Source organism: Vulpes lagopus, chromosome 14 (genome assembly GCF_018345385.1).
Source record: "Vulpes lagopus strain Blue_001 chromosome 14, ASM1834538v1, whole genome shotgun sequence".
Lineage (NCBI taxonomy): Eukaryota > Metazoa > Chordata > Mammalia > Carnivora > Canidae > Vulpes > Vulpes lagopus.
The window spans coordinates 22,881,310-22,895,707 of record NC_054837.1 but is presented as its reverse complement, the minus strand read 5'-3'; the positions used below and the strand labels follow the sequence as shown (position 1 = coordinate 22,895,707).

The 14,398-nt window shown below is 44.0% G+C and overlaps 1 protein-coding gene across 3 annotated transcripts in view; it reads right to left on the bottom strand.

Moving 5' to 3' along the window:
- NOS1 (nitric oxide synthase 1) overlaps window positions 1-14,398 on the bottom strand; it is a 185,955-nt gene that overhangs the window by 22,472 nt on the left and 149,085 nt on the right. For 2 of the 3 annotated variants that reach the window (XM_041729393.1, XM_041729391.1), the window contains 5 exons: window positions 13,617-13,718; window positions 11,390-11,506; window positions 6,638-6,812; window positions 2,704-2,842; window positions 2,181-2,259 (listed from right to left, as the gene is read on the bottom strand). In XM_041729393.1, the coding sequence (XP_041585327.1) occupies window positions 2,181-2,259; window positions 2,704-2,842; window positions 6,638-6,812; window positions 11,390-11,506; window positions 13,617-13,718 (612 nt within the window). The remainder of the gene's footprint in view (window positions 1-2,180; window positions 2,260-2,703; window positions 2,843-6,637; window positions 6,813-11,389; window positions 11,507-13,616; window positions 13,719-14,398) is intronic. The other variant, XM_041729392.1, reaches the window with a different exon arrangement.

Genomic DNA, 14,398 nt, shown 5'->3' with positions numbered 1-14,398 from the left:
TCCTAACCTTGCTGAAATATTCTCTTGTAAATCACTCAATATAGAGTCAGCTGCCATTTTCAGAGGTGAGTGGGGGTTATTCTGGGATTTGGTCCAACTTAGCATCAGAACATTTGCAGAGGACCTTGCTTTTTATGTACTATGGTTTAGGGAGTAATTTCTGTGATTTGGTCTTTCACAGTTTGTTGCTAAAGGAAATTTCCAATGGATTCTTAATCTCTTTTCTTCCATGCTACTGAAGTCATCCCTTTCTATAGGGCAGAAATGGGAAGTAGGGGTGCATATTTCAGACACAGAGTCCCTCTCTTTATCAGAGATCCCTATGCACCGAATGTTGCATTTAACTAATTATTCAAAGGGATTAATTTCCTAATCCATTTCTTTAATGTTTGGGGATCTAAGAGAGTACATGAGAGCCTGGGGGCTTCGTCCTGTTGATAATTCTATCAGAGGTTTGAAGTCCACGTAGAAAGCATGCATACTAAATTTGCAGGTGTTTGAAGCTGGGACGGATAAGGAAGAGTAACGAGAAAGTTTTGTGCACCTCGTCTTTAATACAGCAGCCTTGCAATGCTTTTGACGCCACCTGTGTAGCCATTCGGCATACTGACTTTGGAGTCGGAGAACCGAGTCTATGTGACCTTGAAAAAATCACTTGCATTCTCTAACTGTCATTTTTCATATTTAAAACATCAATGATGGGGCACCTGGATAGCTTAGTCAGTTAAGCATCCAACTCTTGATTTTGGCTCAGGTCATGATTTCAGGGGTTGTGGGATCAAGCCCCACACTGGGCTCCACACTCAGTAGGGAGTCTGCTGGAGATTCTTTCCCTCTCCCTCTCTGCCCCTGCCCGCTAAAATACATAAATAAATCTTTAAAAAAATAAATAAAATGTTGATGATAGTGGTATCTACTTCCTGGGCTGGTCAAGAGTTCTGGGAGATCCTGCACAGAGGGGATTTGAAACAGTACTTGGCCTACAGAAAGCACTAGATAAACATCAGCAATCCGTGTAGCCACTATTCTCATTTTACATAAGGAGACAAGGGCTCAGAGGACCTGAGTGACTTGCCCATGGTCACACAGCTGGTGTGCAGCAGAGCTGGGGTCAGAACCCATTGTCCAGTTCATGAGCCCACTCTGTGTACTAAAGAATGGAAATTTCAAAAGATCGTTGTGGGCTGTAGCTGAAAAGTGAAAAAAAAAAAAAAAAAAAAAGAGATGCCATTCCATAGGGACCAATGCAAAGGACTTCATTAAAGCCAAAAATACTATTTACACAAGTTGAGGGATAGACAGACCTGGCTCAATCATCTTGAAAATAGCAGCAAGAGTGTAAGCTTAATGGGAGTGTGGCATGGCTGCCAGGACAATGCCTGCCATGTTGGTGGCATCAGTGTGTCTTGCTTAGGTTGGGGGGTGGCTAAAATAGCCTCAGTGCATGTGGCAGCTATGGCCGGTCCTCCACAGTGCTGTGACCAGGTCTGAGAATGACAATTCCAGCAGGACAGAGTGTGTCCTTGTACTAAAGTGAAGAGCTTGGGAAACCAGGTCTTAGGAAGAGCAATTTGAAGGGATCAAAACCCAGGAGACATTGGTCAGTATCCTTGGCTATCAGCAGGTCTCTCATTTGGAAGAACTGAATTTGTTTTGAGTGTCACCAGAGATCAATATGAGGTGCTAGGAAGATGCCCTTTGGTTGTAGCAATATAAGATCATTTCTAACAATTAGGACTTTGAAACACAGAGTGGGTTGTTCTGTGAGGTAATGAACCTCCCATCATCCCAAAGGAATTTAAGCAGAGCCTGGGTGGCTAGTTTTCAAGATTCTATAGAATCACCCATAGGGAGGAAATGTTCTCTGACTAGCATGCTCTGGTATGATGAACATTAGCAATTTGACAAGGGGGTGGTCTATATTCAAAATTCCTCATAAACCCCTTCCCTTTCTGCTTTCCATGATGATTATCAGCATCTCTTCTCTTGGTCCCTCTAGGTCAGAGAGCAGCAAAGAGGAAGCAGGAAAACCTCCATGCTACAAAGCAGCAAGGCGAGCTCAATGGCATTTGGAATGGTAATGGGATGCCAGTCCTGCGAGCCAACCAGGGCTCTTCCCTGATTGTGGGTGGCATCTGGAGAACAGAGGAGTAACCCTGAGCCAACCAAGGTGTTCCTACCTGGATTTAGGGCTCTGAAGGTTTTGACGGCTGAGGAGTCGAGCGGCTGAGACCCGCTTTTTGTGGACGTTGGATAGACCTGCGGGGAGAAACACAACAGGCTCCCTGAGATGGGGTTAAACCGTGGTCAGTGCAAACCTTCCAGCTTCTACTGACCCTGTCTTCACACTTCCACTGTCCTCTGGAGTGAAGTGAGGAGAGGAGAGAAAAGACATTGGGGTGGGGGGTGCTGTGGATAATGCAGAAGCAGCAGCAAAGCTGGTAAAGCTGAGTTGAGAAGAAGAGTTTCAGGGTAACATGCCACCCTGCTGGAGGGAGAAACATCCGGGCACAGGTCGACGGGGCATAGGGCCCTGGAAGCATATTTATTTTCAGAGGACTGTGGTCAAGGCAGACATAAGCAATGAAACCCACCTTCTCTCAGTACCTGTCAGGGAGGTGAGGACTCCTGTCTTTCCTTCCCCTCCCAGCTCCACCCCCTTCACTATCCTGCATGCCTCCCCAGGAAGGTGGTGAGAGGTACCCTGTGTAAGTTCTGGAGCTTCGGCCACATAGGTGAGGCGGAACTTGTTTCTCTTCCAGCTGCGGTCATTGCTGATGAGGGAGTTGTTGGCCTTTTCAATGTTGACATCATCTCCCACGCAGAACACATCACAGGCTGCCTGTGGCACACGCAGGGCTTTCAGTGGGTGACCTCTTTCAGTCAAGAGGGACTTTCCACCAACAGCTTCAAGTCATGGCATGTATTCCTCCATCCATCCATTCATCCACCCATCTGTCCATTCATCCCTCCAACCCTCCACCTACCTGCCCTCCTAGCCTTCTTCCTTCCCTCCAACTCTCCTTCCTTTCTTCTTCCTTCTTTTCTTCCCTTCTTCCTTCATCCCTCCTTCCATCTGTTCATCCAACCTTTCTTCTCCCCATCTACCCATCCTTCCTTCTTTCCTTCCTTCCATACTTATATCCACTCGCCTACTCATCCACCCATCTATCCATCCCATTACCTACCTGCCTCTCATCCATCAGTCTATCCACTAATCCATCCTATGCTTTTTGAATGCCTTTGATGTGCTGGACATATCATATGTACTAATTAATGACTTTAGGATTTAACCTCTATTTAATATGTAACTTTTATGTCATTTATTCCTAAAACCAGTATTTATAGAGGCCTAATATTAAACAAGAAAATAAATACCTTAGGGGAACCTGGGTGGCTCAGTTGGTTAAGCGTCTGTCTTCAGGTCAGGCTGTAATTTCAGGATCCTGGGATCAAGTCCCACATCGGGCTCCCTGCTCACTGGGGAGTTGGCTTCTTTCTCTCCCCCTACCCTTCCCTCCTGCTCATGCTCTCTTTCTCTCTCCCTCTCCCTCAAAGAAATAAATAAAAAGTTTTAAAAATTAAAATCCTGGGCAGCCCAGGTGGCTCAGCGGTTTAGTGCCGCCTTCAGCCCAGGGCGTGATCCTGGAGACCCCAGATTGAGTCCCGCGTCGGGCTCCCTGCATGGAGCCTGCTTTGCCCTCTGCCTGTGTTTCTGCTTCTCTCTCTCTCTGTCTCTCATTAATAAATAAAATCTTTAAAAAAATTAAAATCTTACAAAAGAGAAAAGAAACACCTTAGAACTTATCTCCCTCTAAAGATTCAATTACTTAAAAACTTTTTTAAAAAATTTTTTTAATAAATTCAATTTGCCAACATATAGTATAACACCCAGTGCTCATCTCATTGTGTGCCCTCCTTAGTCACCTAGTTACCTTATCCTCCTACCCACCTCCCCTTCTACAACCCAATTACCTTGAAAGCAGAACATACTAAATGTTTGAACACCTATGAAATTTTCTTATGTTTTTCTTTTGCAAGTGCATAAGTTCTCTGACTTTAATAGTCCTAAGAATTATTATTTGGAATGCAAGTTTTGGGATAAAAGCCATGGATAATTCAAAAGTTTTAAAAATTATTTATTTATTTGAGAGAGAGAGAGCAAAAGAGAGAGTGAGCACACGAACAAGGGGGGAGGGGCAGAGGGAGAAGGAGCGAGAGAATCTCAAGCAGACTCTGTGCTGAGCATGGAGCCTGATGTGGGGCTCGATCCCACATGACCTAAGATCATGACCTGAACCAAAACCAAGGGTGGGATGCTTAACTGACTGACCCACCTAGGTGCCCCAATTCAAGAGGCTTTTAAGGGTAGCTTTAACCATTTCTGTGGCTTTATGTTGATTTTCAGACAATCTAAATGTCCATCAACTGATGGATGGTTAAACAAAATATGATATATACAAACAATGGAATATTATTTGGCCATAAAAAGCAATGAAGTGCTGATATATACTATAACGTGGATGACCTTGAAAACAAGATGCTAAGTGAAATGAGCCAGTTTCAAAAGACCACATACTATGATTTCATTCATACAAAATATCCGGAATAGACGAATTTACAGAGACAGAAAGTAGATTAGTGGTTGCCAAGACTGGGAGTTTGGTGGGAGAATGGGGGCTGGTGATAGCTGAAGGGCATGGTGGCTTGTAACAGGCCCTGTTTCTGGGGTACTCAATTAAATTGGCTGATGGAAGTCAGGAACCACAGTGATCTCAAAATAACAAAAGCCAAGTTATCTCAATTTTACCTTGTCTAGGAAAAAATGCAGAAACAGGTTTGTGGACACAGTCTTCCCCCACAGATATCTGTATAGCTCAAGGGCCTCAGTTTCCCCTTTTTTTTCCTTATCTGCATTTGCATGAGGGATGGAAAGTGCTAACTGAGTGATAGGAGGTTGTAAAGTGCTCTTTCTCCTATGGCTGCTGAAGAGAATGCATTCTGGCATGGAGGAAGAAGCAGGGAAAGGTCAGCACTCATGGCTTTTTGTTTCTCCTAGGATGGCTAATCGAATCATATCCCACATACAGATAGAAAGTCATTATTAGCATGTTCTATGATAGGAATATTCTGTGCTGTTTTCTGTGGTGACCACTAGCTACTTGTGGCTACTGAGTACATGAAACTCACAGCCAAGGAATGGGATTTTTAAATAGGATCTAATTAATATGGGTATTAAATAGAATTAAAAATATAATTATTAAAAATTTTTATATTACTTGTGGTATATTAAATACATATTTAGTAATTTTATGTAATATAAATTATTGATATTGGGCAGCCTGGGTGGCTCAGCAGTTTAGCACCACCTTCAGCCCAGGGTGTGATCCTGGAGACCCAGGATCGAGTCCCACGTCAGGCTCCCTGCATGGAGCCTGCTTCTCCCTCTGCCTGTGTCTCTGCCTCTCTCTCTCCTCTCTGTGTATTCTCAGGAATAAATAAATAAAATCTTTAAAAAAATATAAGTTATTGATATTAACTACTAATCATAATAATTAATCTTAATAATTAGTATTACTTATTTCTATGTATGTGTGCACAGAAAATTTTCTTTTATTTTTTAAAAGATTTTTATTAATTTGAGAGAGAGAGAGAGAGAGCATGGGTGGGGTGAGGGGCAGAGGGAGAAGCTGAGCAGGGAGCCCAATGTGGGGCTCAATCTTGGGACTCTGGGATCATGACCTGAGGGGAAGGCAGAAGCTTAACCTACTGAAATAGCCAGGTACCCTAGAAATTTTCCATGTAATATATAATTCATCATTTGAAAATGTACAGTTCCATGGTTTTTAGTGTATTTACGAAGTTGTGCAACCACCACTGCTATCCAGTTCTGGAACATTCTCATTCCCCCAGAAGTAACCCTGTATCCATCAGCCATCATTCCCATTTTCCACTCCTCCAGACCCCTGGCAACCACGAATCTAATCTCTGTATGGATTTGCCTATTCTGGACATTTCCTATAGATGGAAACATAGACCTTTTGTGCCGGGCTTCTTTCGTTCTTCATGTTTGTGAGGCTGATTCATGGTGTAGCTGGTGTCATTGTTTCATCCTTTTCATGGCTGAGTAATATTCCATTGTCTAGACATAACATATTCACTTATCCATTCATCCTATTAAATGTGCATTCATTTACATTTACATTTAAATAGCACATGGGACTAGTGGCCCCTGTATTGGTTAACAGAGATCTAGCACAGGAGGGAGAAGCTTGTCAAAGTAGACAAATCAGAGATCTGAGTTCTAGGGTGAGGCATGGCCCCTTGGTTTGGCTAACCAACTTGATGTGAGTGAGGGATCAATTAATTCCTCCCAGCTCTGAAGTCCCAAGACTATAATTTTTTTTTAATAGACCAAGTCCCTATGCATAATGCAGGAGGTTAGATTCTGGATGGAGAATGTTTGTTTTAAGACCACCCAAACTCATCTGAGTTGTTTAAAGCTATATCCTGGCTGGACACATGGGGGAAATACCAGAGGTTCTCTCAAGTTTCTTCTATTTCTAGTGGAATGGGTACTCTGTCTTTGGAGCATGACTTCTCCCCCTGGGTCTCTGAGATCTGGGCAGGTGGTTACCTTGAAGACCTTCTTGGCCCAAGTCCTGAAAGCCTCTTCTTGTCCACAGAGCTCATCCCCTTCCCTCATCTTCAGGATTCTCTCTCCTCCCAGCTCCTCCAGGAGGGTGTCCACAGCATGTCCAAAGGCGCAGAAGTGAGGGTAAGCCCGGGAGCCAAGGCCAAACACAGAGAACCTGTCAAGGAGACAACAAAAGGTCTGTGCTAGAGGACTGTGGAGCATGAGGGGGAGTCTGGTATTATGGACTCTATGCCCTTCCCCTCCCATGCTGCCAAATTCATATGTTGAAATCCTCACTCCCAATGCGACCATATTTGGAGATGGGGCCTTTAAGGTGGTAAATGATTCCTAAGTTTGGGCCCTAGTCTAATAGGACTGGTGTCTTTTAAAAAAATTTATTTATTTATTTATTTATGAGAGAGAGAGAGAGAGAGAGTGCGAGCATGAGCAGGGGGAGTAGCAGAGGGAGAGGGAGAAGCAGACTCCCTGCTGAGTGGGGAGCCTGACATGAGACTTGATCCCAGGACCCTGGGATCATGACCTGGGCTAAAAGCAGATGCTTAACTGCCTGAGGCAGCTAGGCGCCCCAGGACTTGTGTCCTTAGAAGAAGAGACACCAGTAGCACTCTCTCACTCTGACCCTGCAGAGAGGAGAGGCCATGTGAGCAAGAAGGTGGCCATCTATAAGCCAGGAAGAGGGGCTTCACCAGAAACCAATCCTACTGGCACTGGACTTAAAGCCTCTAGAACTGCAAGGAAATAAATACCTGTTGTTGAAGTCACCCACTCTGGTATTTTGTTATGGTGGCCAGAGCAGACCAAGACATCTGGTATCTCTATGAGGACGGTGTTTAGCCCATGGTGGTCAGACAGCCCCAAGCCGACCCAGGGAAGGCTGTTTTAAAATCCGGGAGCCCTGGGACACCTGGGTGGCTCAACGGTTGAGCATCTGCCTTCGACTGAGGGCATGATTCCAGGATCCGGGATCGAGTCCTGCATTGGACTTGCTGCATGGAGTCTGCTTCTCCCTCTGCCTGTGTCTCTGCCTCTCTCTCTCTCTGTCTCATGAATAAATAAAATCTTTAAAAAAATAAAATAATATCTGGGAGCCCTTGGGGCCTGTTCTCCTTTCCTTCTGGTCTCTGTTAGGTGTGACCATCCTTGGGTGAGAATTCCCAATGGTCCCAAGGAGGATGAGTTAGATAGGGATAGCAATGACCCAGAACCGTTGGCTGTTTTTCATGTGTCCCTTTTTAAGCTGGAGAAATTAGTCTACTTTTTTGGGGAAGGCTTGAATTCTATAAGGGACACAACCAGATAAGTTTTAAGTACAAAGATAACAAAAAATCACAATACAGAGGTCTTCAGGGACCTGTATTAACGAGGGGATCAGAAGGACTCGTCATTAACACATCAAATGTTCACTGCATGTTAACTAACTGGGATTAAGGCAAAAACCTTAAAAAAACCCCACATCAAATATTGGTGTGCAAACAGGTTATTCTAAAAGGGGATGAAAGATTTATAAATATGCTGACTCCACCCCTTGTGATGTCTATGAAATTAATTTGCTTCACAAACACTCTTTGCCTAGATGCCACCAAGAAAATGTGGCTGTTTGAATCAGCAGGGGGTCAAGTTAATGAGAGTTTCCTCTCTGTTAAGGTGGGCTGCCTTGACTGGAGTACGAGAAGAGAAGGGCTGTGTCTCAGACGGCCACTCTTGCTAATTGACTGTCCTACAGACCCTTTATGTCACACTTCCAGGGCTTGGTCCTAGCTGCGTGTCTCGACCTCATGGGGACCAGAGCGACAGGTTGACAAGTGGGACAAGAACACCCCACCCCACTTCTTTCCTGGGTTGGAGTTTTCTGCCGTAGACTGTCATCTCAGACAAGCCCAGGAGCGGAGCTGTGTCAGCTATTCCAGCCTCTGAATCTCTTTGTTTAGGATGAAGGGGTCAAGTTGGCCAAAGATTGAGATGGAGGATGTAGGGAAGGAGGAGGGGAAGCTAGGAAGGGATTCCCATTCTCTCTGTCGTTGGAGAATGTGCTGGAGATGGGTCCAGGTGTCTCCCAGATCCAGTGAGAATTAGCATAGGTTAATATCCAGTCCTCGGAAAATTACATGCATGCTCCCTCACTGAGCCTCTTCTCTTTTCCTGCCCTTCTTTCCCTGAACTTGTAGAGGCTTTTCAAGGAAAGTACGTGGGATTAGCAGTGTTTTCCTCCCATCACTCCTTTACCTGTCATCTTCCTAGAGCTGGATTCCTCACATTCTCCTCCAAGGATGGTAGTGTGACAGGTAGGACAGCTAGTAACCAGGAGTGGACTGTTTGGAAGGGACCCGGAAGGAGCATTTCTGCCCCAAGCCATGCCCCTTAGCCTCAGCCTAACAGAGACTGAAAATTCCTAGCACCAGTCATGACTGTAGTTAGGATGTTGTTCCTCAAATATGCAATACTTATGTTCATGGCGTCTGCCATTCATGACTTCCACCGATACTACTATTTCCTTATTACTGCTGTTTAAGTTGCTTTAAATTTGTACTCATTAGCTTATCAAACTCAGTTGTGTTCACTACCAGATGGCTCAGGTGATTCATTCATTAATATGTTTCCTGGTACACCTGAAGACCATTTATTTCCTAGACTCCCATTTCCACCAACAACTTTGCCTTATTTTTTATTATTTTTTAAAGATTTTATTTATTTATTCATGAGAGACAGAGAGAGAAAGAGGCAGAGACACAGGCAGAGGGAGAAGCAGGCCCCATGCAAGGAGTCTGATGCGGGACTGAGTCCTGGGATCTCAGCCTGTGATCATGCCCTGTGCCAAAGGCAGATGCTCAACTGCTAAGCCATCGAGGTGTCCCTATCTTTACCTTATTATTGCAAACTTCCCATTTTAAGTCTCCAAACCAGGAACTGGCAAACTTCTTCTCTTTTTTTTTTTGTTAAAATTGCATTTTATTAATGCAGAAAATACATTGGTAATCAACAATTAAAGGAAATTGTGCTGCACGAATAATAATAAATGATGCTTGAAAGTCGTTGAGATGTTGTTTTCTTTTTTTAAAATTTATTTATTTATTTATTTATTTTATTTATATTTATTTTAATAAATTTATTTTTTATTGGTGTTCAATTTGTCAACATACAGAATAACGTAAACTTCTTAAACATGGGGCCAGAGAGTAAATATTTTTAGGTTTCTAGGCCAAGAAGCAAAATCGAAGCTATTCTGTAGATACTTACATAAGAGATGGAAAACAAATGTCTGTGCATTTTTATTAACAAAAAAAGTTTTAAAAAATTATTATTATTATTATAGTTATTGAGGATAATGTTTTAGTACTGTGCCTTCTTATGAAGATAGAACTCCTTTTTTTGGGGGGGGGGAGAAGAGTTTTGCTTAATTGGAGTTCAGCAGTAATGTTTTCTTTCATCAGGTGAATTACAAATGCTCTATTGTAAAAACCATTCCCAGCTCTCGGGCTGTGTAAGAGTACACAGTGGCCAGGCTGTGTTGCACCTGCAGGCTGCAGCCTGCCAATGCCTGCTCTAAGCCATGATAGATTTCATAAGGAAAAAATGGGTCTGACTGTCAATGTACAAAACTGATGTTCAATGTCAAGCTAAAACAATGCCCTGATGTCAAACGTCACAGAATGAATTACACCAAGAATGAACCCTAATATAAATTATGCAGTTTGTGTGATAATGATGTGTCAGTGTAGGTCCATCAACTGTACAAATGTACCACCCTGGGTGGAGATGGTGGTGCTGGAGGAGGCTGTTTTTGTTGGGGCCTGGGAAGGGAGTATATGGGAAATCTCTATATCTTCCTCTCAGTTTTGCAGGGAACCTAAAAATGCTTTAAAAAAATAAAGTCTATTAAAAGAGTGCCCTGCTGGACATAATACCTCAATACCCAGGACCCCTGTGATGTGTATCATCTAGCAAGCATTGCCCTGAGCAGGTATGAGAAGGTTCGGTTGGCAAAGGTCAGGAAGATTTGTGGCCAGGCCCGATACTTGGCTTAGATTAGCTGTGTTTATGGACATTGGCAAAACCAAGGACCTGACATCTAGTTTTCTTTCTTCCTAAATGCTCATTGAACTTAATTCACAACTGTTGAAATACAAAATATCTGTCCATCTACCTAAAATGATCTCTTGGTAAGTGACCACTGTACTCTGATAAGTAGGGGGTTGGGCCAATATTTTTTGACTCTGACTGCACATTAGAGGCACTTGGGGGAAATAAAGAAACTAAAAGGCAAAGCTTGGGTCCAATTCTAGACCAGTTACACAGGAATCTCTGGAAATAGGGCTTAGTTATTGGTATACTACAAACATCTCCAAACAATTTTGATGTGTATCCCAGGGTTGAGGTGACTGAGGCATGGCAGGGTGTCCCCAAAAGTTTGTTTGGTGCAAAATGTATCACTAGGAAGGGCAGTTCAGTGAGATATTTCTAGGGAAGAACATCCTTCAGCACAAATGATGTGCTGATGATGGGGTGAGATTGGGCAATGGAGCTCTGAGAATATGTACAGGAAGAGGTCACAGGAGAGCCCAGGTAGCATGCTTTACCAGGGTGGGTACAGTCCCCAGACAACCAGGGTGCAGCTGGTTATTCAAGAGATGGATGGGAGTAGAAGGGAGACCCTCCCCCCAAACAAAGAGCCCACTTTGCAACTGAATCCAGTTCCCCAAGATATCTTCCCTGATGCCCACGGCCCCTGCTCACCTCACATTTGCCAGGGGTCCAGCACTCTCAAAGTTGTCTCTGAGGTCTGGCCCATCACCCGATGACTTATGAGAATCAGAATATGAGGAAACACTATTGAACCGGACTTTGTAGCTCCTGCCAAAACAGAAGACAGCCTGTGAGTTCTGGCTTGGAACTCCCTCTGGGGTCAATGTCCCAATGGACCTTCACATGACAAGCCCTGTTTCTAGGACCTTCTCTTACATGTTGAGACCATAATGCTTCTATGGATGCTTCCAGAATGGATCAACTTACCCTCATCCATCACGACGATAGCTAGCCATCGGCACATGACACTACGTGTATTTAAAAGGTTCCTGACCACACTCGACTCCGGAATCTTGAGAATGAAACGGTCAAGATGATTTAATTGGCAAAAAACCACAAATAGAATAGACCATCCCCCCCTAACTATGAGACCAAGCTTCCTTGCTTCCCAAATTTTAACAAGCACAAGAATCATCCTAGGATGCTGTTAAAGTGCAGGTTCTGATTCAGCAGATCCAGGCAGGACCTGGGTTTCTGCATTTCTAATGAGCACTCAAGGGATGCCAATGCTGGTGGTCCCCAGAACTCACTTTGAGTAGCCAGGAACTGACCTGTCCTGTCCACTATGTAGTAGCTATGTGCGTCCTTTTTTTTTTTTAAGGTTTTATCCATTTATTTGAAAGACAGTGAGAGAGCGAGAGAGATCACAGAGGGAGAGGGAGAAGCAGAAACTGCTGAACAGGAAGCCTGATGAGGGGCTCGACCCCAGGACCCTGGGATCATGACCTGAGCCAAAGGCAGACACTTAACCGTCTGAGTCATCCAGGTGCCCCGGTAGCTATGTGTGTCTATCTAAACATAAAGTTAGGGATGCCTCCGTGGTTCAGTGGTTAAGCACCTGCCTTTGGCTCAGGGTGCGATCCTGGGATCCTGATAGAGTCCCGCATTGGACTCCCTGCGCTCGGTCTGCCTATGTTTCTGCCTCTTTCTGTGTGTCTCTCATGAATAAATAAATAAAACCTTAAAAAAACAAAATCAAATTGATTTGAAATAAATACAGTTAAAAATCTGTTCCTCACTAGCAAGTGCTCAGGAGCCACAAGTGGCGTGGCTGCCGTATTGGACGGCACAGATATAGAACATTTACACCATCCTAGAAAGTTTTATTGGATTATGCTGGACAACTCCCATTCAACATTCTCTTTCTAGTAAGTTATGGTCCTTGGACACTTCAAGGATCTGTCACATTTCCCGTTTCAAGTAAACGTGGAAAATGTTCAGCACTGAGACATGGCATGAAAAGAGATTCAACTTCTTATTAAACTATTTTGAAGCAGAAGGAAGATGTCACTGGGACTCAAACCTCAGCACGAGAGGCTCAGGAGACTTGAGACTTCAAAAAAAAAAAAAAATCCAGTTTCCCTGTTCTCCTCCCAAAGTGGGAAGTTTTGTTCTTAGACGAGGCAAAAACAAAACATAAAAACACAATAAAAGACCAAAAAACACAACAAAACGACTCCTCCCAAAACAAAAGACCAACACCCAAACCAAAACAAAACGTCTCAACAGACAAATCTGAGTGCAAAAGACAAAAAAAGACATTGCGCATTCTGGCAGCAGGGCTTGTAAGCTGGACGTTCTTCAAAGTTTTTGTTCCAGCGTCAGGAAAGTTCTAAATATATGTAAGTGTATTTTCTGCCCTAAAATAGTCTCACATTGAGTCATTTCTGCAAATAAGTCATGCAACATATCAGGGGGTGGCTGTGTTGTTAGTGTGGGAGGGATGGTTGATGCTTGTGGGTTAAAAATAATAGCACATGTATTTGTATGAGGTTTGAGGTTTTTCCAAACGCTTTCCTCTTTGTTTTTATCCTTTGAGCCTCTCAACAACTCCTAGAGGTAGTTAGGGCGGAGACGATTTCTCCCCATTTGGCAGATGAGAAAGACTGAGACCCAGAGAGGTTGAATGCCTTGCTCAAGGTTATTTAGTGAGTGAGTGGCACAGCCTGGGTTAGAACTCAGGTCTCCTTGAGACCCACATGTGTCCTTGGATGCTTTGGCCCTGGGCATGCATGCACATGTGCACACACATGCCCACACGCATACACGAACATGGTGCATACATGTGTACCAATGTGTGCACACACAGATGGGCACACACACACATGCACATGCACACACGCACACACGCACATGCACACACGCACACACACTCTACCTCTGCTGGCTGTCACGAACTGCAGCCAGACCATGGACTTCTGTGTCACCTTGGGGGAGGGGAGGCCCTTTACGGGGAAAGAAACGCAAGGGTTCCGGGTACCTAGAGGGGAGAAAGGATGGTGCCCTCTCTCTCCCTGAAGGAGGGGTGAGGGGGAGCTTGTGGTGATCACCTAGGAAGGAGAGGGACAGGGAGAGTGGGGACAAAGGTGGCTGAGCAGGAGGGACACAGCTATCCCTTGGATGTGGAATGTATGTGAACTCGCCAACAGGTGCTTGGCTATGAGAAAACCAGGAGAGGTTTTCTGCAGACTATGGCCTCTAAGTAGCAGTCAGCTATGGCATTTGCTCTGCTCCATGCTGGAGGGGACACTGTGTTGGTCTCACTGAAAGATAGCTCAGCTTGCACACGCCATATGTTCTCTACTTTATGCAGGACTTTGGGCTTTGCAAGGGTACTCAGGATTACAGGTGTTTGTCACCTTACAAAATATCTTTCAAACCCAACACCACATTGGAATGCAATTTCACTATGAACATCTTTTGGCTACAGGCATTTTTTTTTTTTTTTGCCTTATGAGGTATCTTATCTTCTGAACTCAACCTCTACATTAGCCAGCAACTCCACCAAGAGCATCTGATGGAACAGTTGTGGGGAAAGAAGCTCATTTTCATTAATTTTGAAGCTAGGTTTCCAAAGAGGAAAAATAGTAAGAACTGGTGTTTACACGGGGCTCCTAAGTTTTCACAAGATGCTTACATCTATTTTCTCCTTTGATTCTT